Source organism: Phycodurus eques, chromosome 4 (assembly GCF_024500275.1).
Source record: "Phycodurus eques isolate BA_2022a chromosome 4, UOR_Pequ_1.1, whole genome shotgun sequence".
In the NCBI taxonomy this organism is placed as follows: Eukaryota; Metazoa; Chordata; class Actinopteri; order Syngnathiformes; family Syngnathidae; genus Phycodurus; species Phycodurus eques.
In genome coordinates, this window is record NC_084528.1 from 11,687,021 (window position 1) to 11,714,283 (window position 27,263).

At 40.4% G+C, this 27,263-nt stretch overlaps 1 protein-coding gene across 1 annotated transcript in view; it reads left to right on the forward strand.

Moving 5' to 3' along the window:
• The window catches only part of LOC133401234 (CUB and sushi domain-containing protein 3-like), a 260,580-nt gene that overhangs the window by 227,535 nt on the left and 5,782 nt on the right, over window positions 1-27,263 (forward strand). Inside the window, 8 exon segments of the mRNA XM_061673947.1 lie at window positions 4,345-4,518; window positions 11,134-11,307; window positions 11,540-11,613; window positions 13,951-14,062; window positions 23,246-23,425; window positions 24,385-24,450; window positions 25,923-26,081; window positions 26,616-26,728. Coding sequence (XP_061529931.1) covers window positions 4,345-4,518; window positions 11,134-11,307; window positions 11,540-11,613; window positions 13,951-14,062; window positions 23,246-23,425; window positions 24,385-24,450; window positions 25,923-26,081; window positions 26,616-26,728 — 1,052 coding nt within the window.

A 27,263-nucleotide genomic window follows, 5' to 3' on the forward strand; every position in this document is an offset into this window, starting at 1 on the left:
AACACTAAAAACTAAATTTACCTTGCATACAAGGGTTGTCAGAAAGGTTCCAGGACTGATAGCTATATTTTCTAGCTACAGTTATGGGCCCTATTTTCGTGAACGGCGTAAATCTGGCATGGCAGGTGGTGCAACTGTGTGCCATGGGTGAGTCAGACCGGTGTTGGTAATTTCATAGACCAGTGCAGCCCGGTGGATCTGAGAGTAGGTGGTCTGCACCACTGTGGGAGTCCTTACAGCCGACTTCATTCGCCACCAATAAAACTGGCTCCTTTCATTCTCTTGTGTCGAAATGACAGTCTCACATGGAGGCACCTCTCTGCGAAAGAGGACGATGCATAATTGGAGCGATCCATGCTTTTGGCAGGTGTGGCAACAGACAATGTGAGCAGATATATATATATATATATATATATATATATATATCCATCCATCCATCCATCCATTTTCTGAGCCGCTTCTCCTCACGAGGGTCGCGGGCGTGCTGGAGCCTATCCGAGCTGTCATCGGGCAGGAGGCGGGGTACACCCTGAACTGGTTGCCAGCCGTTCGCAGATATATATATATATATATATATATATATATATATATATATTTAAAATGCATTTTTTTGGCACCTTCAACTCAAAAGAACTTCAATTCTTTTAAAATTGTTTTGTGTCAACGTAAAGTTGCATGGAACCTATTTCTCATGTATTTTGCATCAGACAGTTAATAACTTTTCACCTTGTAAACGCAGCTTAAGAGTTTAGCCTTCTTCACTGCACAGATGCTTCCACACCGCGCACGCATGCACCCACACAGGAGCGTTTAATTGCCCAGCTGTCTCCCTCGTGCACACGCAGACACTAAAGTGAGCACACCTTCGCGTCTGCTTGGGCCGAGGCGGCTGCCAGAGCGCTGTCAGCTCCTGCTGACCTGTATGCATTAGTCAGCCAGCCAGAGGATCCCTCTGACTCACTCCACTGCTCTCACTTCTGCAACAGCACTTATTTCTCTCAAGGGGCAAATGAATAAAAGACTGACTAAAGAGAGGAGTCTGATTACTAAATGAATTATTTATATTAATTTGAACATTTCTCTACATCATGGGTCATTAGGACGAAGCGCGTATTCATTTTCTAAGTCTGTCATCCGCTGCCTCCATTTCCTTGGCCTATCTCTAAAGGCTTTCCAGGAGAAACCAGAGATTTGATTTGATTCCTTACTGCATGAGAAGATATTCAGGCTATCAGACAGTATTGCCACTTGTCTCTTTATGTGGCTGTCTTTTGTTTTCTTTGATTCATCTTAAAGTTTAGCGGGAGCCAGTGGTTGGACTCGATGTTTGAAACCAACATAATTTGACCAGTTGTTTTCTTTTCAGTGTATTTTCTAATGCTATTCTGCTTGGTTGAGAGCCAGTTTTCTAGGGAGGGAGGGACAAAGAAAGGAGAACTAAAAGAGATAAAAGAGGTTCACTTGTGCATCCTTTTGCTAGTCAGTAGTAGTCATGCTGTTTGTGCGGCACAGACACGCACACACACACAGACACACACACACACACACTGCAGATGGATGACACATTGTAAGTCCTGCATCCTCTTTGAATCCCTAGTTTGGCACATTCAACTAAGGCACTAATGCTGCTTACAACTATTTAGGATAATGGGGATACCCTTTACTTCGCCATGCTTTCTGCTGAATTCCAGAGCCTTTATTTATTGTTTTTCAATTCATTTTTCCCTCATTGATTGCTGATCGGATTAGCCAGCCTGCTCCTTAAAGGTCGACTCACTGATCCAAAGCAACAATCGGCCTTGTTTAAAGATAGGAGCAAATGTAGAAATATAATTAATTGGTTGTAGTTATAGAAGCGACTTACATAATGTCTCCTACACCTCAATGATACTCAACCCAAATTGTAATTACATGCCCTTATTTTGAAATGATAGAAAATGAAACAGTCGCAATGTGTTACGAAGATGTTGTACGTTCAGGTGTGTTTTTCTTAGCAGTGTTCACTCAGTGATCCATCTCCACTGTGTGTTTATTATTTGTTAAGTCAGTGATAGCAGCATCTGTCAAAGGTAAAAAATAATTTTGTGGACATCACACACTGTTGGCCCCATTTATTTGGTGTTATTCCCAAAGAAAGAATGTTACCTCTTTCCAGAGCAATTGAAAATACTATTTTTTTTAAATCAGGATACTGACATTTTGACAGGCTGTGAAAAAGACATTCTGCTCAATGCCGAAAAAGTCAATTTCGTTCGAACCCTTAATCCAGCCTTTGTTTTGTTTTTCCTTAAACACATTTTTATACATCCCTTCCATCTGTCTCTTACTTTGCCACAGGAAGACCGTTGGTATTACAAACAGTTCACAACCAGATCAGCGTTCTACTTTACAGCTTCCAGCTGGGCATTTTAGGGAGGCAATCCAAAGTGAAGTGCTTCTGCCTCTAGAAGAAGGACATGGGAGTCCAAATCTCAAGAGACTCTTTGCTTCCTCATTAGCATGAAAGAGAAAGAATTGCAAGTGAACCTGTTTTGACTACAAAATTGGGGGAAATGGCATTGCTAAACAAAAACAAGCAGCGAGAACAACTGTAGCAACATCAGTACGCTGTTGCCATTAGCTTAGTCTTCACAGCATATCATACATTTTAAAAGATTTAATGCTGTATACTGCTGCAACATGTCCAGATGGAAATGTTTTTGGATCAGCCGCCAAAGTAGAACAATAGGTGGGTGCCATCTTGGCATGAATGCCTGAAAATTCCACAGTGGCATGTTCCACATTTGCTGTTATTCTGTAGAGTCTAACATAATGAAACTAAATGTCCTGCGGCAGGAAAAATATCTATCATTTGCCCGTCATATATGGTATAATCAACCCAAATGTGATTTCAGTTTTTCGCCAGATTAGATTTGAATAGATAGCTTGTGGTGTTCCCTATGTACTGATTTGGTGTAAAAGGTCCCCCCCAGTATGTATTGCTGCTATTTCCAGCATGTACCAAAACATGCATAGCTTATCTTGCCAGAAGACGAAACCTAAACTGCGAACATGCGTGTAACCCTTGAGGTTAGTGTATAGGTCAGCTAAGTAATTTTGTCAGCCAACTGCAAGGTCATTGTGCATCAATGTTGTACAGTGGTTCTGTATGTATGAATATGACTTCAAGGGTGGGGGGTGGCATGGAGGAACAATGGCTGTTTGCATATATACAGTGAAGTGCTCTACCTTACGTCTGCCTCACAGTTCTGCGAATGGTTGTTTGTTTGTACGTGCCCTGCGATTGGCTGGCAACCAGTTCAGTTGCCAGCCCGCGACCCAAGTGAGGAGAAGCGGCTCACAAAATGGATGGATGGGTGCTCTACCTTATTTCTTATGTAATCATAGTTTCCGCGAGACGGAAGTGCTTTCGAAGTGGACCGTGTTCCCCAGGCTGAATATCATAATTTAGATTCAAAACACACATTTTAAAGAGTATTGGCTGAATGAGAGATGATGTAGGTTCTACGCTTTAAGAAAGTGCTCCACCAAACCTCCGCCCCCTTCATTGTTAGGTTTACAACAGCTCTACAATTTAAAACATGCATTATAATTGTACAAACATTATAATGCATAATGCAACTCACCTTATTCCTGCTGTGCCTTCCAGTTTAGCAGTACACGGGCATCCCCAGGGCCTTAAAATACTTTGGCATTCTGGAAATGATTGTGACTAGCATTATAACAATGTATAATGCATATGGGCCATAAAAATAATAATCAGGCTAACATACTAGTTTGTAAACGTACCACATATAATACATACCGTATTGATTTATGCACTCTTTGTTTATAACAGCATGACCTCACATAGTGTGTATAGACTCTGTATATTTACTTAAATCATTTTATTGATATCCAAGACATACCATAAACAAATACACTTGTCATGGCTTTTTCTTTGTGCAGCTGCAACAGTAGGATTGTAACAAACTTGTAATGTTGGGTTTTAATCTTCTAATCTTTTTTTTTTTGCTTGTGCCAAAAGCTGTCTTAGTACTTTGTTTTTCCTTTTAACAACTAGCGGTACCTTAAGAAAATAATTTATATCAGGACACTGAAGAAATGATCCAGTTTCATGCTGTAGACTTTACACTTCTGTTGCAGCACTATTGGATTTAACTCTTAACATACATATGTGAGGTTGTTTTAGTTTGAATATTTGAGTTAAATGTTTCTACTTTATGTGTCTCATTACTTTTACCAGCCTTGGTTATGCTAAATGTACATCTTAATTATCACTGCACCTTTTAACCGGAAACACTGTGAGAAATAACTAAGAGTGTGCCATTATGTTTCCCACAGTGGTGAAATGTCCGACGCCTCCATCCATCCCAAACAGCCTTTTGGAGGGCTCGGTGTGGGAATGGGGCACCAGTGTGAGTTTCAGCTGTCTGTCGGGCTATGAGCTCTCCTTCCCTGCTGTGCTCACCTGCACAGGGAATGGGATGTGGAGTGGAGATCTGCCTCAGTGCTTGCGTGAGTAATAACCTAATCATTATCACATGATGTGTGTAGAGGTGCCCACAGGGGGTTCAGGACAGGAATGTTACACTGTTGTTGCGCCTCACCACTCTGCGTAAGCAGGACAAGCGGAACGACTGAATAGCATCATCGAAAACACAGATGGTGTTGCGACACCTCTTTTTGGGAACGCCAGATCACAATGTTAACGTCACACATTGGAGTGGACTTTTGTTAGCTTTGAGTTGTGTGTCAAGGTGGCATCATGGGGCATGCAATGTTGTTTAACCTAAAGTATGTGTAGAAATGGTACGTGAGATTGCGCCTCAAAGGATGATTGTTTGAACAGTCCAGAAAATTGCATCGCAACTCTTATTTCAGAGATGCATCTTGCAACTGTTCCTTCTAATTATATTTCCATTTTATGTTCCAAAATATTTCAAGGTTAAATTTAAACTCAAAACACACATCTCAAACTTAAGTTGCAGTAGTTTTAATTTGTTTTCTCTACTGTAAGACTCCACTATTACTTTGCTGCTCACCCCTTTGGAGGTTTTCCAACTTAATGAAATCAAAGTCATGAATAACTGATGAAGTTTTAACATGAGGCTCTTTGCAGCAACAGTGAATTATGGACTAAATAAAGACAATACCGTAAAAATGCACTGGAATTGTGAATAACTATTTCTTTAAATGCAGCGTCTTTTTATCGTCAGAACAAATACTGTAATTTTATTTTTCATACTGTGTAACCTGGCCTGTAGGCCCGTTCAAAAAAGACAGTAACTTAATAATCATGGCATGAGTGCAACCACGATTCAAGCTTCTATTTATTCCAAGGGCAATTTCGTTGGCTGCTGTTTTAGAAGTAGCTGCATTTAAAGTAGTGAATGTACCTTGTCCTTTTTGTTATGATTGTACAATTTAAGTCACTGCATTCATGCACGGGTGGGTCATGCTATCAAATATAAGGTAATGGGCTGCCTCAATGCACAACTTAGTGCAATTAATTGTGCATACAATAACACTGTATAGCTTGCTGACTCAAAGTAAAAGGTTGTAAAATGGTTATAAAATGGAATGGTTTTATTATTATTATACATTATAATTATAATGTCTCATAAAAACATGTGAGATCTTGTTGCCCATTTAAAACTAATTATATTAACTGCGGCGGCACGGTGGCCCGACTGGTTAGAGCGTCTGCCTCACAGTTCTGAGGACCGGGCTTCAATCCCCGGCCCCGCCTGTGTGGAGTTTTCATGTTCTCCCCGTGCCTGCGTGGGTTTCCTCCGGGCACTCCGGTTTCCTCCCACATCCCAAAAACATGCATGGTAGTTTAATTGACAACTCTAAATTGCCCGTAGGTGTGAATGTGAGTGTGAATGGTCGTCTGTTTGTCTGTCTGTGCCCTGCGATTGGCTGGCAACCAGTTCAGGGTGTACCCCGCCTCCTGCCCGATGATAGCTGGGATAGGCTCCAGCACGCCCCCGACCCTAGTGAGGAGAAGCCGCTCAGAAAATGGATGGATGAATGGATATATTAACTGCAAACTCTTAGCACTCAATGCCAGAGACAAGGTGTGTTGTTTGTACAAGAGTCAGTCTGTCTGGTGCGGGTTGAGACCCAGCTGAGAGGTGAAATCTTTTAAATTCATGCAATATTTACTTAGAAATGAAGGCTTTTTTAACAGAATGTGCACTGTTCAAAGTTTTTGTTATGTGTTTATAATTGTGGCTCCGTCAGTCACTGATGATGTAACTGTTTACTTCTGTGCAGGCATTGTTGGTTCTATTGCCACTCAGTGACTGTGTGAATGTCAGTGGGAATTGTTTCCATATTTGCCCTGTGATATGTACAGTATGTATGTACAGTATATGCATATGGATGTACTGTATATACAGTATACCCAGTCCATTGGCTAGCCCGCCTTTTGCCCAAAGTCACCTGGGATAGACTCCGGCTCCCTGCGACCTTGAACAGGATAAGTGATACAGAAAATTGTTGGGTGATTGGATAGGTCTTTGTTTCTTTGCCTGGCTCAGCAGCAGATTTAATATCTCATTGGCACATACCCCATCATTAAGCTATTGAGGAAATTGTATCAATACTCATTTACTAATTCTGACAATTATCAAACATAATACACTCCCCTGTAAAAGTAGTGGAATATTGAGAGCAATTCCTTTATTTATTTGCTGAAGAGAAAACGTGGGTTTGTTGACTGGATAAATATGAGACGAGATCTACATTGAAACTTTTATTAGAAGATAGCACCTGTTTGAACCCACTTAGTTTTCATGTGAGCAAAAGTAGTGGAACATGTGACTGGCAAGTGTGTTTCGTTGCCCAGGTGTGTTGTTTTATATTGGTTATCCAAAGAAGAAATACTGTTGAATGTCTACGCTGACTTTCAGATTTGGTTTTGGCCTGTGCAGACTACATTTCCACTCGTTGGAGATTTCACAAACATTAACAAGAACAATCATTTGGAATGTCCTAAAAAAGAACGAAACCACTGGTGTACTAAATAACAGACGTCGAATGAACATATGCACACTAACACACAGAGGCAAGCAAGACAACAGCAGTTGATTACAAAATCATTGTGAAAGCTGTGACGAATATAAAATAGCGTCTATTGACATCAGCAACAAACTTCAGAAGGTCGAAATAAAGGTGTTACAATCGACTGTTTACAGAAGACCTCATGAAAAAAAAAGTACAGCCCTTCCAACTCTAAATACATGAAAATAAAAGCAGAAATGTTGATCTCCTGTGTCATCTCAAAATGTTTTCTCTCAACAGCAAAAAAATAGAAACTGGTCTATCTCTTCCGATACTTTTGGAGTGGAGTGTACATACTTTTTTTTACTTTATTTTCTAATTTGGATCTGCAACTATTTGTACACTGCCTGTACCAGGCACATGCATAGACATTTTGGGGGGGAGGTACTCAAGCTATAAAAATGGCACCCATCGCCAAAATTGTTCTCCCAATTAGGAAAGAAAAAGAGTAGTACTGTAATTTCTCGTGTATAATGCAAACATTTTTTCCCCCCAAAAAATTGTCAAAAGTCAATAGTGCGCATTATACATGGGTATCGGGGCAAATGGAAAAACTTGCAAATTTTATAACTGTATGCCGCCATCTAGTGGTTATGAAAAAGCTGTACACTTTCATTCCAAAATGCCACGCCACCTAGTGGTTATAAAAAACATGTAGCCTACACTTTCATTCCAATATGACAGGGGTGCGTATGACAGCGTATATGTAAAGTTGTGCTCATAAATTTACATACCCTGGCAGAATTTGTGAAATATTGTTGTTTTTTTTAATATGACTGATGACTGAACAACAACCATCATTAATTTATTTTGGGTTATGTTTTATTTAATGATAATGCTTTTGTGAAATGCTTGACCATTTAATTTGAATCCCAATAAAATACAATTTAATGTGTTTTGCTTGGTCCTTCATGTTTTCTTTAAAGAATTGTACCCATCTTACAAATTCTGCCTTGGTAATCAAACATATGAGCACAACTATGTGTTTTCTAATTTACTAAATAAAAGTAGGGCTGTGACTTTCAAAATAAGAGCAAGTAAATTTTAAAAAAGGATTAAGTGTTCAAACCAAGTGCTTAACTTCCGAATAATTCTTTGAAAAAAAACTAACAATATTACTATTAAGGAGATGAAGGGAAGCTACACTGGATATAAATAGTCTCCACACCCCTGTTCAAATGGCAGGTTTATGTGAAATACAAAAATAAAACCAAGATAAATCAATGAATCACGAGATAACAAAGAACACATGGACAAGACACGAGTGGCTCGAGGGAGCTGATTGGTTGACACAAGGTAGAGTGCTAACAAGAAAAGGTGGAAACAATAACCAAATGCGCGAACAAAACATGAACATGTGACAGGAAAACTTGACAAAACATGAGACGAACTAAATCTAATCAAAACTAAGTTAATAAAAACAGATCATGACACGCTCCTCCTCCATAAGCATTTCTCTTTGTAATGAATATTCATGTGATGATAATGCAATAAGGGGGGGGGAAGTCAAAACAAGTACACAACACACCATCATATTTTAACATCATCCCATCACAAACAACAATACACATCAAAACATTATGTTCTATTAATGTCACAATATTGTTCACTATATCCGACCAGATAGTTGTTTTCTACGTAAAACTTCTGTTGCTTACAATTCCGATCAATAAGCAGCTCTGGTAAAAAAAAATAAAAAAAAAATTACTCTTGTAAACATGTAGTTAAGCCAACCTCCTGCTGCAGTACTCTAAAGGGGCAGCAACTCGGTGATAAATTACCACGTTTTACAAAGGCAAATAAATGGAAACTGAGAAGAGCTGATCTTGGGTGTAGAAAAGCTATTATCGATGCATTAAAATGTCAGCACAGAATTATGTACAGCAGTCTTTCTTACTGGTCCTCATAAATTGTGAGGCCATTATTAAGTGGTAAATCCGCCTCAGTTCATGTTCTTCCGATTTATTTGCAGAACAGACCCCTGCATAGCCAGGATCATTGCATGTACACTCTTAAGTACAAGTGTCATGTTGCAGCTTGCTAGCAAGGATTTTGTAATCATGTTTGACATAAGCGCTGAACATACAGTAGTTTTTGCCTCAGTTTAGATAGTTAGGCCTGCATTGGGGAGATACCTGCAAAAACATTGAGCTCAGCAACAAAAAAAATAAATTAAAAAAACAAAGTGTATCTAACATCTAATGTTGAATCAAATTGATATTTTAATGCAGTTTCAAATTGAACGCCCTAGATATTTCTGACACATAGAAGGTTTGAGCTGCATGTGGGATAGAAATAAGCTCAGGATCCCTTCTCTGCACTTTTTGCTGACTTGCAATTCTGCAATCCTGAAAATGATGCAATCATCTGCGTTCGAACGTAAATGTGCACAAGTAGCAAATCGCAATTTCATTACACAGTCATATTCCCTAACACAGGCGGCACGGTGTTAGACTGGTTAGAGCATCTGCCTCACAGTTCTGAGGACCGGGTTTCAATTCCCGGCCCCGCCTGTGTGGAGTTTGCACTGTTCTCCCCGTGCCTGCGTGGGTTTTCTCCGGGCACTCTGGTTTCCTCCCACATCCCAAAAACATGCGTGGTAGGTTAATTGACTACTCTAAATTGCCCGTAGGTGTGAATGTGAGTGCGACTGGTTGTTTGTTTATATGCGCCCTGCGATTGGCTGGCAACCAGTTCAGGGTGTACCCCACCTCGTGCCCGATGATAGCTGCAGCATGCCCGCGACCCTTGTGAGGATAAGCGGCTCAGAGAATGGATGGATGGATTCCCGAACACAACACACAGAAAACAGGAAAATACAGTTTCTGAGGTTGTGTGTGTCTGCAGGAATGGGAACTTTGAATCTGGCCACTGCATATTGATTACTTCAGAGGCATTGATAATTCATCAAGGAAGGCAAGAGGCGAAGAGAGAGCGCGAGAAGAGCTAGTGGAAATAAGTTTCCCTGCATGTTCCCTCTTTCCTCTCATGCTCATTCAGCCACACGCATGCCCACTGACACACAGAGACACTAAATATGCTGAGCTTGCCTTTGCCTGCGGACATTTTCTCCTATACATACAGTATACTTGCTATATAACTGTACATAACTGATTTGGGTGATGCTTGAAGTTAATGACTGATCAGATTCCCCTGTATTGTTAAATACTAAGGTTGGGTTACGAGTTGAGAATAACATTAAGAAATGAGGTGTATTTTTGGCATTCGTTTGATATTTAGCGCCAAATAGATAAACATATTGAAATGAAATGGAAAAGTACATCAATGGTGTGTTTCTTAGCTTCCACTAAACACTCTTTAACCATTCATGACTGGACTATATTCCAACTTTGAGAATGCATGCGTAAAGGTATTTGTTGTGTGATGTTTGTGTTGGGATTTGGACTTTGAGGATCAGAGCAAGCAAGAACTTATCTCGCTTTCCAGACCTTCCATACAGACCTTCCCGCCTGGCGTAACTGCTTGCCTCATTATTGGCTTCATCACACACTGCTTTAACTCTCTGACTGGCTGCTGTGACTCTTGGTCTTGCTTCTGCTCTCCAACACCTCCCGAGTGGTTCCTGATCATTTTTATTATGGTAGATTGAAGGATCCAGAAACTGAAAAATCGCAATAATGATGCATTACTACAAATGCGACTCCCCCCAGCTAAACCACTCAGACACTTCTGTCAAGTTTAGTAGATGTACATAAGCAGCAAAATTGAAAGTTATATCGACTTATGTTCATCTACTGAGGCTGTTGCTACAACCTCATTTAAAATGTTGTGCATTGGCGAGTAGCCGCAGTTTGCCTCCATTTTTCTTTTGCATCTTGGTCATGTTCAGTATTCACTTACTCAACATTTAATATAACCTTGCCACCAAGATGAATGAATGAATGTGTCCACCCAGTTTGACTGTTCAACTACAGACAGCAAAACTTTGCTTCACACTTGCCAATGGAAATGTCTCATCTATGTTGGACGTGTGCCCGCACCTCATCATTTTAGCAACAGTACTTTTTTATTTAGTTGTTTATTTCATCTCTGCCTTTGCAGCCAAGTTCTGTGGAGATCCAGGTACACCTGCCAAAGGACGGCGAGAAGGGCGTAGCTTCATTTTTAAGTCAGAGGTGACTTTTAGCTGCAACCCTCCCGATGTGCTGGTAGGCTCAACAACACGAATGTGCCTGGTGGACGGCAACTGGAGTGGATCTCAGCCTCGATGTATCGGTACAAAACACTGTCTCAACCTTGTATATTCATTTGTGTGGAAAGATGACGTTGACTATTGTTTAATTTCACTTAGTTCAAGTGAGTAAAAGTATTGTAAGAAGTTAGCTGACAAGAAATAAAGCATATCAACATACGGGTAATTTGATAATCAGCCATTGGTTTACTGGCTTGTTCTTACTCTTCAGCTACCGGTAATTCTCCTTATCCTCATCATGATTTCATTTTTCAGAACCCACAAGAACCACATGTGAAAATCCAGGAGTGCCCGAACATGGCTTCATGAATTACACAACTGGTTTTAAGGTAAATGAATAAATTATCTTTTAGAAAACACTGTACACTTTATGCTTCTTGAGTTGTGCATAGTGGTCAGTTGAGTTGCATTAAAGAAGAATGTAATTTAGCTGATTTAAAGATATTGGATCTACTGATACAACTTTAGAAATTCCAATAGCACTTAGTAGAGCACAGAATTTGGATCCGCTCCAAATTGTGCACCTTCAGAGTTACCCACATCCTTGCTATCCATCCATCCATTTGCAACACAGCTTATCCTGGTTAGGGTCACGGGGCGCTGGAGCCTATCCCAAGCTGACTTCAGGCGAAAGGCGGACTACACCCTGAACTGCTCTCTAGTCTGTCACAGGGCACATATAGAAACGGACAACCATTCGCGCTCACATTCACACCGTCACTGAGTGGAAACTGAACCCATGCTGCCCGCAACAAAGTCAGGCGAGTGTACCTCTACACCATCAGTGACCCTCCTTGCTAAAATGCTGGAAATGTGGTCATTGGCATTTATATCAGTAATTGAGGAACAAATTTATTTCAAGTTTGTGGGGAAAAAAGTGGGTTCTTTCTTGGCCCATACTACAGGTCACACATCTTCTTGAATTTTCCTAAAAATGTCAATAGTTTTTACCGAATATAACTTACCACATAAAAAAACAGAAGAGAAAATCTTAACAACACCAAATCGTTTCTCGACATTCACATACACTGCCCTTATCATTTAATCACATATTGTCTCTTACATTAGATTTAAATTAACATACTGTAAATGTTTATTGAGACTGACAATTAAAGATGCCTTACTTCACTAAACTTAATGTTTTTAATGCTAATTTCAGTGTGTGAAGTGTGTATATATATATATATATACACTCACACACACACACACAGCTTTGGTGAGAGAGGTAATAATGCGGTCAAGTACAGGGATATCCTGGATGAAAACCTTCTCCAGAGTGCTCAGGACCTCAGACTGTGCCGAAGGTTCACCTTCCAGGAATCAGAATCAACCTAAGCACACAGCTAAAATAACGAAGGAGTGGCTTCAGAACAACTCCGTGACTGTTCTTGAATGGCCCAGCCAGAGCCCTGACTTAAACCCAATTGAGCATCTCTGGAGAGATCATCATCCAACCTGACAGAACTGGAGAGGCTCTGCAAGGAGGCATTGCAGAGGATCCCCAAATCCAGGTGTGAAAAATAGACTACGCCGACGTAAGTTATTTGCAGTCTGTGCACAACTGAAGTACGTCGTGGGGAACATCATCTAAATGCTTCAACACAAATTTGATTGGGCACCTGAAGAATGTACACAAGGAGGAGCATGCTGTGTTCAAGCAACGCAGTGTGGGGGGAAAAGCAAAAAGGAAAGGCCAAACGGACGCAAACTCTGGACAACACCTGTCCGTATAGCCGGGATAGTGAGAAAGTTAGAGTACGCATGTCATTAACAGTATTTGTTAAAGTAATTTAATTACAGTAAGTTAGCACCCATTATTTCTGTCATGTTGTAATGTTGATTTGAACTAAACGTATGTCAGTGGCCAATCAATGAATGCCCCCAAGAGGTCATTGATGTTTTAACTTTTGTCTAAAATGCTAGAGAATAATTTTGAAGATACAGTATTCAGTATACAGTACACAAGTATATACAATAAATGCACAAGTCATACAGGACACAATTATATACAATAAATGAACAAGTCATGTAAATAGACACATTGCTCCATCTTGTGATTGGATCGGTGATCAGTTATCGTTTTTTTAAACTTGGTGATCGGTGATCACTAAGTTTAAAAACCCTAAATACATTTTTTATTAAACTGTATTTAGGGTTGTTTCTTTCTCCAAGTTTTAAATAATGTTCTTGTCATTGAAATCATAAATCTAATAATTCTTTAGGGAAAACAAGTCAGAGATTTTATTTTAAGGCCATACGGTGGCCTTGTGTGTGTGTGTGTGTGTGTGTGTGTTAAACTAGTCAGTTCAGAACAGAACGGCGCATATTCGAACAAAGTATACTGTATATCATGACCCCCGCCATGAGCTCAGTTCTCACCGTGAGATATGTTCAGTCAGTGTATTTCAATTTGTCCTTCTTGTTGCTTTTTCAGTGTCACTTAGAAGATAAGTGAAAACAATTTTTTATTATTCGTTCAGCAGGATATCTGATAAGACATGGATCTCAAAGTAAAACCACAAGTAGCTTAGCTTTGTACTTGGATCACTTGAGAACAAAAAATGGAAAAGCCATTCCAAAGAATTACTCCCTTCACGTGACACACAATCATTTTAAAATGTTTTATTTTGCTTTACAGAGTTTTGTGTGTGTGTGTTTGTGTCCAGGTGGGCAGCAGAGTGGACTTCCAGTGCCAACAGGGACACATTCTCCAGGGCTCCATCACCCGCCTGTGTTTATCTGATCTCACGTGGACCGGCACCCAGCCTACCTGTATCCGTAAGTAATTGTGCTTCACACTCCTCAAAGGCAATTTTTGCACAATTTTAAAAAGTTCCTAGGTGTCTTAAAAAGGTCTCTGACCTTTGAAATCACTTTGGATTGGCATTGTGTTGTATGTCTTTTGTTACCATGATGACCATGGGCAGAGTTAGGGCGTGTGACAAAGCAGACAGCTACTGTTGCCAAATAAGTGAATGTGTTGCTTGATTTAGCAATAATTTGACCATACCTTACAATACTGTCTTTTATTCACTTGTTGCCATGGAAGTTTCAGCCTCCACCTGGGGTCCTCACCAAGTGAGATACTGTATGTACCGTAATTTCTCGTGTATAATGCGCACCCCCAAAGTTGACCTCAGAATTCTGGAAAACCCTTTTACCTATGTATAATGCATTTTTACAATGCATGATATTGCTTCTACCAATATGATCAAAACATGAAGTATTATCTGTATTTTGTTTTATTTTTTCAAAGAATTATTCTAAATACTTTTTTTTTCTTTACTTGCTCTTATTTTGAAATTCACAGCCTTACTTTTATTTAGTAAATGAGAAAACACAGTTGTAGTTATGTTTGATTACCCAGGCAGAATTTGTAAGATGGGTACAGTTCTCCAAAGAAAACATGAAGGACCAGGGGAAACGCATTTAATTTTATTTTAATGGGATTAAAATTAAATGGGCAAGCATTACAGAAAAGCATTATCATTAAACAAAACATACCCATAAAGAATTTAATGATGGTTGTTGTTCAGTCATCAGTCATATTTAAAAAAATAAAATAAAATAAAATAAATATATATATATATATATATATATATATATATATATATATATATATATATATATATATATATTTCGCAAAGTCTGCCAGGGTATGCATACTTATGAGCACAACTGTACATATATGAAGTCATACGTACCCCTGTCATATTGGAATGAAAGTGTAGGCTACACCTTTTTTATAACCAGTAGGTGGCGGTGGTATACAGGATGTCTTCGAGTTACAACGCACTCGACATAGAACGTTTCAACTTTACGACGCCTGTGCCTCGTCCGCCATTTTGTCCCAGCACAATAGTGTTTCTGCTTAGCTAGTGCATAGTGCTTGTCTGTGTTTGTGCGCCGGGGGTATCTTTGCCTTTTTGCCCTCCTTTTTTCACACTCTCAGCAGTAATGGTAAGTACATCATCTTATTTTTTTATTTTAATGTATTTGTTTTTTTATACGAAGTGTTAACATTTCCTGCTACGGTCACCTGACCGTGGTCGGGAGACGCAGGGGTTAACTCCCTTCTCTCGTTGCACAGCAGAGCTGGGTGGCGGCAACAATAAAGCCACGAAGCACCGATTTGCTGCTTTAATGGCTTTATTTGCTCCTCTGCACATTCAACATCAACGGGTCCTCCGCTAATTCGCTACTTCTTCCATGGGCGCCGTCACTACACTTGCTACTGTACACAGTCGCACCGCCGCGCACTCCTTCCTCCTTCACAGTCCCGCCGGACGACGCCTGCGCAGTCCAGTCTCACTCACACATCGACGCACACGCCCACACACACTGAGCTTGCTCTCATAATCACGAGGGACAATACCCGTAACATAATTATTTCACCATAAATTTAGACTTTAACGGTGAAATCCGACTTACGCGGAAATTCGTGATACGTCGCCAGTGTAGGAACGGAACTCGTTCGTAAATTGAGGGCTTCTTGTATAAGAATGAAAGTGTCCACCTTTCTCGTAACCTCTAGGTGGCATTGGCATGTTGGAATGAAGGTATACAGCTTTTTCATAACCACTAGATGGCGGCATACATATATAAAATGTGTAAAATGTTTTTTCCATTTCAGAATCAGAATCATCTTTATTTTATTTTATTGTATTATTATTTTATTTTTTATTTTGCCCCTATACTTATGTATAATGCGCACTATTGACTTTTGACAATTATTTTTTTTGGGGGGGGGGTGTATTATACATGAGAAATGACGGTAATTGCAGTCGTTCTGTTGGAACAACCTCTAAATTCTGACCATTGTCAAAATGGGCCCAAGCAGGCGTTACCAGGCCAACCACTTATGGAAGCTGTGATTTAATTCATTTATCTCAAAGGCATCCTTTTCAGCTACAGCCTCTATGACTGAAACAGTCTTACAACTGTCACAATTACACAATGCACACACAGTGGAAGTAGTGAGCGCTGTGTGGTGATAAGGGGTTTCACATGATACGTAATCTTAATCTAACCCGTGTGGTAACACCCACTTAAAATTCCTGGAGACATTTGTGCTGAGGTGGCAGATACTTTTCAATGCCTACCCTCCATTGTCTGCATAATCTATAATACGTGTATCTTTCGAGGGTGTGCATGTGAGTTAAGCGGGGTACACACAAAACCATTTGAACATCTTGTCCAATTTTTTAAATGTGCGAGACAAGGAAAGCGGTTCTTACTGCTGTCGTTGTTTCTCGTTTGCTCATTACGCCCAATACAACACACCACACATTATGTACGATATCTCGTCCCCCAAACCAGATGTCTGCTGTAGTACCAACACTGACCTGTGACGGGCAGTGTGTAAAATATGTCTGCACGTGTGTGGACTGCACAAGCGAGCCAGAGCTACGAATTGTTGTATTGCCAACTTAGCAACATTGTGACTTCTGTGACCCCTCGAGCGACGATTTCTCAAAAATGAGACTAGCCACAATACCAAAAGTGGTTCTCATGTCAGCAACATTCTCATTTCCTGCATGGGTGATGGAAAAGGACCAGGGGGATTTGCCCTGATACCACACACACAGGATCAACAGTTTCATAAACTGTAGTTATTGGGTGCATTGTAATTCATCATATATCACCATAATGAAATACCGTAGGTACATATTGTTATCCTTTTGTACATAATGATGACATTGTATTGCCAGGACCTGTAATTAACTGACAGGCAACCCACTTATCAATCAGAGGCAAAAGCCCTTGAAGCATTTCAATGTCCTCACTTCCTGTGTTAAGCAGCTTCACTTTCTTTGCCAGGTTGGTCTTTATCAGCTAAAGCTGCATCCCAGCAGGAGCAGCTCTCTGGCTCTCATCCATCACCTGCGGTGCCTTGAAAAATTTATTGATTTTCATCTGCCCTCATCCTGTCATTGTTACAACCCAAATAGAGAATAGAAAGGATAGATGGAATAGAATGGATCAATGCAGCTCTTTTAATAAATATATACATTCACAAGGGAGAGACTTTGAAACATGGACCATCCTCTTGCCAGAGTATTTTTTAAGTTATTTTAAATAATACTTCAGAAAATTTCACCTTTTCCTTAGGAGTTAACTGTTTGATTCCTGTTGTGTGTATCATCTTTATATTTCTGCTTTGTAAAAAATACATTTGCAATTTAGAGCCTCACTGCAAATTAGATTTATTTAAAAACCTTGCAGTAGTTTGCAAATGGTCTTACAAAACTTATATTTTTAAAAGAGGTTTATCTATTGAAAGTTTAACTTTTTCAAATAAATTTAAACTGTACATATAGTAATCATTCATATTAATTGTTGTTGAGTTTTCAAACTTTCCCTGTACATCCTATAAGGTGGGCAAAAAGATCCAGTGGGAACTATAATAATAATGCATAGGACCTTAAGCATGAGTTTTTTTTGTTTTTATATATATTATTATTATGACTGTCACAACCCATTGACCCTACACCCTCATGAATTCGCGAGAACACCTTTCGTCATGATTAAAAGCTCTTTTTGTGAAACCATTTAAATGGATTCACAAGTGAGGCTGACTGACTCTTGCACTGTTGGCCAAGGCAAAAAACCTGTTGTCGACCCAATAGATGCATTTAACATGATGGAGATCAGTCAAAGTGCAGCATCAGTAAACCGTGATCGTGTCAACAGTATGGAATGTTTTGGGGAATAATATAAAGACTAAATGTATATTAATATTTTTGTACTTTTTAATACGTGTCTGTGGGCACGATTGAGTGCTTGAAAGTCATTACCAATATATTATTACGATTGTTATTTCTTTTTCATTTTTTCACACATCAGCTCCACTGTAATGCTCCCAATATTTATATCAATGTTAGCGATAGCTTCCTTTTCATATAGTAAAAGGTCGCATGGAAATAACAGTCTTGTGTTTCTCCAGTATTTTGTCCTGACCAAATGTAACGAGTTCCACTTTTTTAATTGAACTGCAGAAATAAATTCAGTTTTCCATGATATTCTAATTTCTTGAGCTGTACCTAATTATAAGCAGTCTATAGGACAAGCAGTTGTGAATTAAATAAACACCAGCTGTATTGATTATCAGCAGTGGAGTGCTATACTACTATGTACTATGCAGTACATGAAAAATAATTCATACTACACAATGCATACTTATTATGCAGTGTCATTTAATGTGATGACTTTACATGAATCGACAGTACTGTACATGCAGTATATACAATACCGCCAAATTTTGCAATCCTGCTATATTTCCTGACTTCACCTCAAAAACAGCATTTTCGCTGTCCGATTCTATTTTGTATTCATGTTTTGGGATTGGGCTGGTGTCTCTAATGTTAATTGTGTTGGTCTTGGAGTTGTATTGTTCAAACACCCATTTCAAGGGCATTTCCTCTTCGTTATAAGGCCTTTTCGCTTCAAGTATTCGGTTATTTATTCAAACTGATCCCTGGGATGCATTAAATATTATGGGAAATATCCCGATTTCATGAAGTGATTGCACCTGTGACTTCACAGTGTACTGTGGCTTAAATTCAGTGTTTGGGGATAATCTAACAAACCAGGCTCTTCTCTCTCATTTTCCTCATTCATCAACTCCTCAAAGTATTCTTTCCATCTGTCCATCACACTACTGGCACCAGTCAACACATTTTCATCTCTATCCTTGGTCTCCCTAACCTAGTCCACATCCTTCCCATCTCTATCCCTCTGCCTGGCCAACCTGTATAGCTCTTTCTCCCCTTCTTTAGTATCCAACCTGGTATACATGTCATCATATGCCTCTTGTTTGGCCTTTGCCACCTCTACCTTTGCCCTCTGTCACATCTCAATGTATTCTTTCTCCTCTCCTCGGTCCTCTCAGTGTCCCACTTCTTATTAGCTAACCTCTTTCCTTGTATGATTTCCTGTACTTTGAGGTTCCACCACCAAGTCTCCTTCTCCACTTTCCTACCAAAAGATACACCAAGTACTCTCCTGCCTGCCTCTCTGATCATCTTGGCGTTAGTGGTCCAGTCTTCTGGAAGCTCCTACTGTTTCACCTCTCCTCGAAAAGCCGCACAACACTCTCTTCCTTTCTCAGCTTCCACCACATGGTTCTCTTCTCTGCCTTTCTCTTCTTAATCTTTCTTCCCACCACCAGAGTCATCTTACACACCACCATCCTAAACTGTCTAGCCACATTCTCCTGTACCACTACCTTACAGTCAGTAACCTCCTTCAGATTGCATCGTCTGCACAAGATGTAATCCACCTGCGTGCTTCTACCCCCGCTCTTGGAGGTCACCCTGCCTCTGTTGGAGAAAAGTGTTCACTACCACCATTTCCATCCTTTTGACAAAGTCTACCACCATCTGTCCCTCCAAGTTCCTTTCCTGGATGCCAAATTTACCCATCACTTCTTCATCACCCCTGTTTCCTTCACCAACATGTCCATTACAATCTGCACCCATCACAACTCTCTCTGTCTGGAATGCTCAGAACTACTTCGTCTAGCTCCTTCCAGAATTTCTCTTTCACCTCTAGGTCACAACCTACCTGTGGGGCATAACCACTAATTACATTATACATAACACCCTCAATTTCAAGTTACAGCCTCATCACTCGATGTGACACTCATTTAACCTCCAAGACATTCTTAGCGAACTCATTTAAAATAACCCCTAGTCCATTTCTCTTGCCATCCACACTATAGTAATGTAATTTGAACCCTGCCCCTACACTTCTAGCATCCCTGCCTTTCCACCTGCTCTCCTGGACACACAATATATCAACCTTTTTCTTAATCATCATCTTAACCAACTCCTGAGCCTTTCCTGTCATAGTTCCAACATTCAAAGTCCCCACATTCAGTTCTTGGCTCTGTGCTTATCAGTATGATACAGTTTAGTGACTAAAAATGTGAGTAGTTATTCCTGTAAAGGACATGTGTCAAATGCAAGGCCCCAGGGCCAGCTCTGGCCCACCACATCATTTCATTTGGCCGACTAAAGCAACGTATGTGCGTCTAATTCATGTTTCTTGCCAAATATTTTTACTTTTAATAATGTTAACATATGCTATGTGTTTTTGTTATCAAAACACTTTTTTAAAAGATTGAACAATAGTTGAAGAAACTTTTTCTTGACTTGATTTCAAAGGAAGTTATCCATCAATTTGTTTTAAATATGTAATAATATGAGGCGGTAATACATTAATATTTTTAGTCAGAACGGCCGTCTTAGGGAAACTATAACCACAATATGGACCATGACAAAACTGAGTTTGACACCTGCTGAAAGACAGAATTTAGATCCAACTTTGTATTGGAAATCATTAGATTTCAGATGCTGTGGTGAGCGACTGTACTGATTGTGTTTGATGGACAAACATTTATTAAGGAAGACTTTGTTATACTTTCTAATATTGTATGAGATAGTCATCACACATTTTCTATCAGAAGAGTTGTCAACAGAAATAGTATATAGTTTCCTGTCATACAGTATGTAATCAGGGCTAACACTGTCTGCATTTTATCTATGAAGGTATTTAGCTCCTGAGATGTGTTTTATCGTGATTCGAATCCACTGCTTTTTTTTTTGTCGTTAGGGGAGCTATGAAGTGCCAATTTGTGAATGTGACTCTCTCACAGCTGTTTCTCATTTGACAGCTGGCATATATACATGTTTAATCACAAGCTGCAAATTTATTTTCCTATTTCCCAATATTGTTCGTGCCTCTGAGGCCCATCCACCATGTTTTTGTTCATCAAAGAAAATGCTAATATATATTCAGGTCTTACAGTAGTTTCTGTTGCTGGTTCAGTGTCACACATACTGTAAGTACTGGCCTCCTGTTTTTAATGGCTGCATTTCCAGTAATATAATAAATGAATGACGACTTCAATAAAGTATGCTCACATGATTCCCAGTCATATTCCAAAGTGAAATGAAGGCCCCGCGAATAGAGTTTAATGTCCAACGGCATTCACATCAGTTTCAATCTCCAGTCTGTAGTTTCTTATTGAGCAATGCTTCTGATGGGCTAAATTTCTATCATTAAAGAAATTAAGCATTTTAAATTATCAATATGCCATTTTCGTAATAGCTCCCTGGGCTTAATTAAATACTACAATGTATGTGCTTCCCTTTTTAGCAAGTTTTACATAAGCCTCCCCAAGTGCCCCAGTCTTTCCCCCACTTAGCTCCTAATTATCCACCACTTTAAATGTGTATCCCGCTCCATTTGTATATACCGTATTTTCACGACTATAGGCCATTAAAAGGCAGCAGTCTCAGTTACGGGGTCTATTTCTGTATTTAACACATACATAAGGCGCACTGTATTATTGCGCACAGGCATGGTAAAACATACGCTAAAACAATGTTTTTAAAAAGGCAAAACTGAGTTCGGTTGTACTTTATTGAAGTATTTAACAATGTACTCACGTTATTTTTTGATCAATCCTCATCCAGAAATCCATCAAAGTCCTCATCTTCTGTATCTGAAATGAACAGCTGGGTTCTCCAACAAACACGCCGGGTTCCCTCTCGTCATTGTCTGAGTCAGTCTCGTTGCCGGGGGGCTGTTCTGCAATGATGCCGGTTTTCGCGAAAGCTCGGACAACAGTCAAAGCAGATACTTTAGCCCAAGCATCCACAATCCATTCACATATGGTGGTGTAACTCGCCCGGCGTTGCCTCCCAGTCTTAGTTGCACTTAGTTTTTCACAGCGGCTGTGAGATGGGCACGCATGGAGTCACAGATCAACAGGGATGGTGACGCGTGGAAAAAACCTTCCAGTCTCTTTACGTACACCTCACTCAGCCACACTCTCATTTTCTCCTCGTCCAGCCCTTTTGATTGGCCTTAACGATGAATTCGGCTGGAAACTTTTCTTTAGGCAGCGTCTTCCTCTTAAAAATCACCGTAGGTGGCAGTTTCTGTCCATTACCATGGCAACCAAGCACAACAGTAAAAGCCAATTTCTCGTGCCCTACCGTGGTGGTCCCCTTTTTCTCTACAGTGTGGTTCGCCGGGATGTCGAAAGTGAGCGGCACCTCGTCCATGTTGGTGATGTGGTTGGGATGGATGTCTTTGTCAGCAATCTTTTTACTGCAGTAGGAGCGGAAGATGACCAACTTTTCCTTGTAATCCGCCGGAAGTTGCTGCACCACGGTAGTCCTTGCCCGGATGGATAGATGGCGCCGTTTCATAAAATGAAAGCACCAAGACGGAACTCCTTGAAAATGTTAGATTTTCATTTCTTCTGCAAGTGTCATTGCCCTCAGTCGAATGGTGACTGTAGAGACGCTTTTCCCAGCTGTTCTTTGCTCTTTAATCCATTGCTCGAGTTGGTCTTCCAACTCGGACCACCTCGCCTTGTTGCCGCGGAAACTCATCTTCGTCTTCATGACTTGGCGAAGCTCGTTTTCCTGCTTCCTCCACTTGCGAACTATGGATTCGTTGATCTTGAATCCTCTCGCGGCTGCTCGATTCCCATGTTCCTCCGCGTAACTGACAGCTTTCAGTTTAAACTGTGCTTTGTAAGGGTGTGCCTTCGTAAGTGCCATTTTCGGGGCCCTTAGCCAAACCGATGTTGTTTAGCACAATGCACATACCGGCCCTATATACTTACCGGGGGCGTGCCTTCAGCGTCCTCCCTCACGCGCCCCCTTCCCCCTTTACATCCGCATGTTGTCCTCAGTCACGTCCGCCTTTCCTCTATATAAGCAGCGTGTCGGCAGGAAATGCTCCCAGTTAGTCAAGCGGAGCGCTCATCACACAACAACATTTATAGATTTTGGAACTCGGTGCACACATAAGGCATGCTGCATGTGTCCATTTTGGAGAAAATGTAAGACTTTTAAGTGCGCCTTATGGTCGTAAAAATACGGTATGTATCACATGGCTCATGTGCGTGTGCAAATATTTTGCTCTCTGCCTGCTTTCCAGCTCATTCGTGCAAGCAGCCGCACAGCCCAGCCAACTCCGATGTGATGGGGCTAGACCTGGCCTCCTATGGTTACACCCTGGTGTACACCTGTCAGCCAGGATACTTCCTTTCTGGGGGTTCAGAGCACCGCTTCTGCCGCTCTGATGGCAGCTGGACTGGCAAGGTGCCCGTGTGCAGAGGTAAGTAGCCTGCAGAGGTCTGCAAGGGCAGATGATGGAGATGATGCCACTGAGGAGTTGGAAGCAGAGAAAACCATACAGAGGAGCATTATGTTCATAGGCGAAGAGTATATATATTCAGTATCAGTCCTATCATTATTGTTATGCCTAATCCACATAACTATCTTTTAAATGGGGCATTGTTTTATTTTCAGTGACTGCTTATAAGAATGTTAAATTTCCTATTTCTCCAATGAATACATTTCAAGCACTCGGACAAGCGGCCATTTGGTTTTGCAGGACTGACACAAATTTTAATAAAGGGGACACTTTAAACCTCATTCTGCACCCCAGAAACATGACCACAAATGTGAGCGGGAGATGGGAGGTGCAGCTTTTGGTATTACAACAATGTGTCTGCTGTATGTTACAGAATAAATTTCCAATTGTCAATTGGGAAAGTCCACCACAAGACGACATGGAAATTTCTTATTATTATTTCTTATCTTATTCTCAATTGATTTGATTGATTTTTATACTGTCCAACCCAAAAATCTGCATAACGTCACCTGCAGGATGGTAGTGGAACGGTAACAATTCAAACGTATAGTGTGAGCAGTGAAGTTGTAGCTTTCAATCAGTCCAAACAGAGAGGACATAAACTATTAGATTTTAGATGATTTTCCAATGCAGTGTGATGTAAAAACAGAAAAGATATATAGAGCTAAATTATTGTCTCATATTCCTGGGTTGGTATGCAAAATATTATTAATATAATTGAAATACTAGTTCAGATTGCTTTAAAATGATAGCCTTGTTTTGTAAATAGTTTGTCGCCACAGTGCCAAATTGAAAACAAGATGAACAAGAAAAGTAAGTGTCAGGTGAGCAGCTTGTTTACTTTCCGTGCCCCTTCTGGCTGTGATGCCTTGATGCAATGAATCACTCCATCTTTGTGACATATTTATGTTTTTCTGCAGCTGGATCCAAATCACAGGAAAAAACTGTCAAACTAATACCAGGGACGGCAAGCCCGAAAATAAATGGTGAGTCATGAGTTGTACCACTTTTTTCATCGAGTTCATCTGTCATCTGATGAAAACTTGTCTCCGGGAGACAAAACCACTCCTGTGTGTTCATCCACTAAAAAAGACTCTGGATGAACTTTCCACTTATTTATTGTATTTATTGGCTAGATTTGGTGCACGTTATTCTGTGTGTATTCCTATTATGTATAATTAACTTATTAATACATCATCTCAAAATGAAATTGTCTAATAAAGGAGAAAATGTAATTAAATACTCATAATAATTTAGTGGGAAGATAAGCACTACATTTTACCTGATTTTTCAACAATGCGAGTGTCACTGCACCTGAAGAATATGAATATAAATAAGAATATATGGAGTGTCCTTCCTCCATTAACACGATACCTATCTCAAAGCTGTAAGGGGATTTGAGCCTATGCTTTTCATACATGAGATATATATATATATATATATATATATATATATATATATATATCCATCCATCCATCCATTTTCTGAGCCGCTTCTCCTCACTAGGGTCGCGGGCATGCTGGAGCCTATCCCAGCTGTCATCGGGCAGGAGGCGGGGTACACCCTGAACTGGTTGCCAGCCAATCGCAGGGCACATACAAACAAACAACCATTCGCACTCACAGTCATGCCCACGGGCAATTTAGAGTCTCCAATGAATGCATGTTTTTGGGATGTGGGAGGAAACCGGAGTGCCCGGAGAAAACCCACGCAGGCACGGGGAGAACATGCAAACTCCACACAGGCGGGGACGGGGATTGAACTCAGAACTGTGAGGCTGACGCTTGTAAGGCATAATACAATACAATAGCAAAGGAATATATATATATATTTATATATATTCCTTTGCTATCTCCTCATCTCAATGGGATCTCTCGTGGGAGGCGCCAACATGTGGCGGCAATTGCAAACAGTTTTAGCTAATTATCCACTTTATTCCCTATAGTCTAATAGTAGTTGTGTATGTGTCCATAACCCCGCAAAGACTCTGCGGAGTGTGGAAAGCGCCACAATGAAGAGAAAATGTCGTCGACAGAAGGACTTGAGTCACCACAAATGTCACGAAAAGTGTGAATACTGAAATAATGACGAGCTCATCTCTTTTGACCCACAAATTGACTGACATAACATCGCCTTTTACTCACAGTTCCTAATGACAAGTATAGTCACATAGATTTGGCGTTATAATCTCTTCCCCCGTGGATTTAATCTAGATCAAGATGGGCAAAGCAAACTAGGAGAGGAGGGAAAGAGATGAATAGACTCTTATCAAAAATTGGATATGTTGTCTCAACTGCTTATCTAATCCTCTTTCAACTTGGCATTTTTTGTTGTCGTTGTTATAATGTACAGCATATTAGACATAGTTGACAATGAACAGGTTCATGCATTTTTACTTCTTTCCTCGTAATATGTTCTCGTTATTTCTGTCAAAAATAATGGATCTCTTTTCCACAAGTTCCTGAGGACGTCTTTGCTCCTGATTTCCTGTGGAAAGGCTCCTATGATTACAAGGGACAGAAGCAGCCAATGACGATGGCAGTCACAAGCTTTAATACCACAACGGGAAAAGTGAATGTAACTTTAAACGACAGTAGCTTGGAGTTTCTGCTCTCTGGTGAGCCATCTATAAATCATCCGTCTCCGCCGCCCGCCTTTTCCCTCCCATCACTACATCTGTGTGTCACTTCCATTTATCTGAGGGGGCCCGATGTCAATCAGTCAATCACCAAATGATCTCATGCGTGAGAGTGGAAATTACTTATTGGCTTTAAAGACGGATGTATTAGTCCGCATGGAATGACTGACAAACTGCTCGCTCAAGTGTTCACCCATCTCCTCCTCTCCTCGACTGTTTTCTCATTTTTCCTTGCCTTTTCATGCCTTGTTCACAGAGGCATGCAAATGTCTCTCTGGCCAGCAGCATGAAAGGTTTCACGTTGGCCCTTCTGTCGGCATGTGGCCCCGAGGAACGCCTCAGGAAGAATCTCTATTTGGACTCAAGGATGAAGTGATGTGATTTTATATGTCGAGTGTCATATTGACCTCACAACTCATCTTTCTTGGCCTCGGCTCTGAATTAATATGCTGATTACGAGATGCCAACTTTTCAAATATGTCATTTCATGAATGACTCTTCTCGCTTCCAAAGGGGTGTACAAGCACCAGGAGGTGAGGTTGACGCTTCTGCTGTACCACATGAGAGCGCTGGCCCACAGCTCCTTGAGTCGGCTTACAGAGGAGACCTGGTCGATGGACGGATTTGTAAGTTTACGCACAAATCAGGAGGAGCTAACCCATCGAACTCTAAAAATAGCTTGGAATGCTGACTATTTAATCTGGCTCTAGAAATGGGGATAAGAACATCAAAAGGCAATGAGCAGCACATCCCTGAGGCACCTTTGAGCAAGGCACCTAACTACCATACTGTATGTGTGCTGGAAAGATGCCCCCTACCTCACTGTGTCCCTAATAGTGCGTGCCCACTTTGAAAAGGCAGCAAATTATGTGTGATTTCACAACAATATTACAGTCTTCATCTTATTTTTTGACAGTTTATTATTTTGTGCTATGGGCCTGGATTTACACAGTTGCCAAACACACTTTTTTTTTTTTTTTTTTTTTTTTGCTAATCCTATTTACAGCAACAGAAGAACAGCTGCATGTGTAGAAACAATGGCCACACAAAGGAACAAATGTGTCTATTTTTGTTTGCATACATTTACACTGGTTGTTTGTCAGTGTTCCCCACTGACAATTTGCTGAAGAAGCTCAGTCAATCACCAGAGAAGGCTCCCAA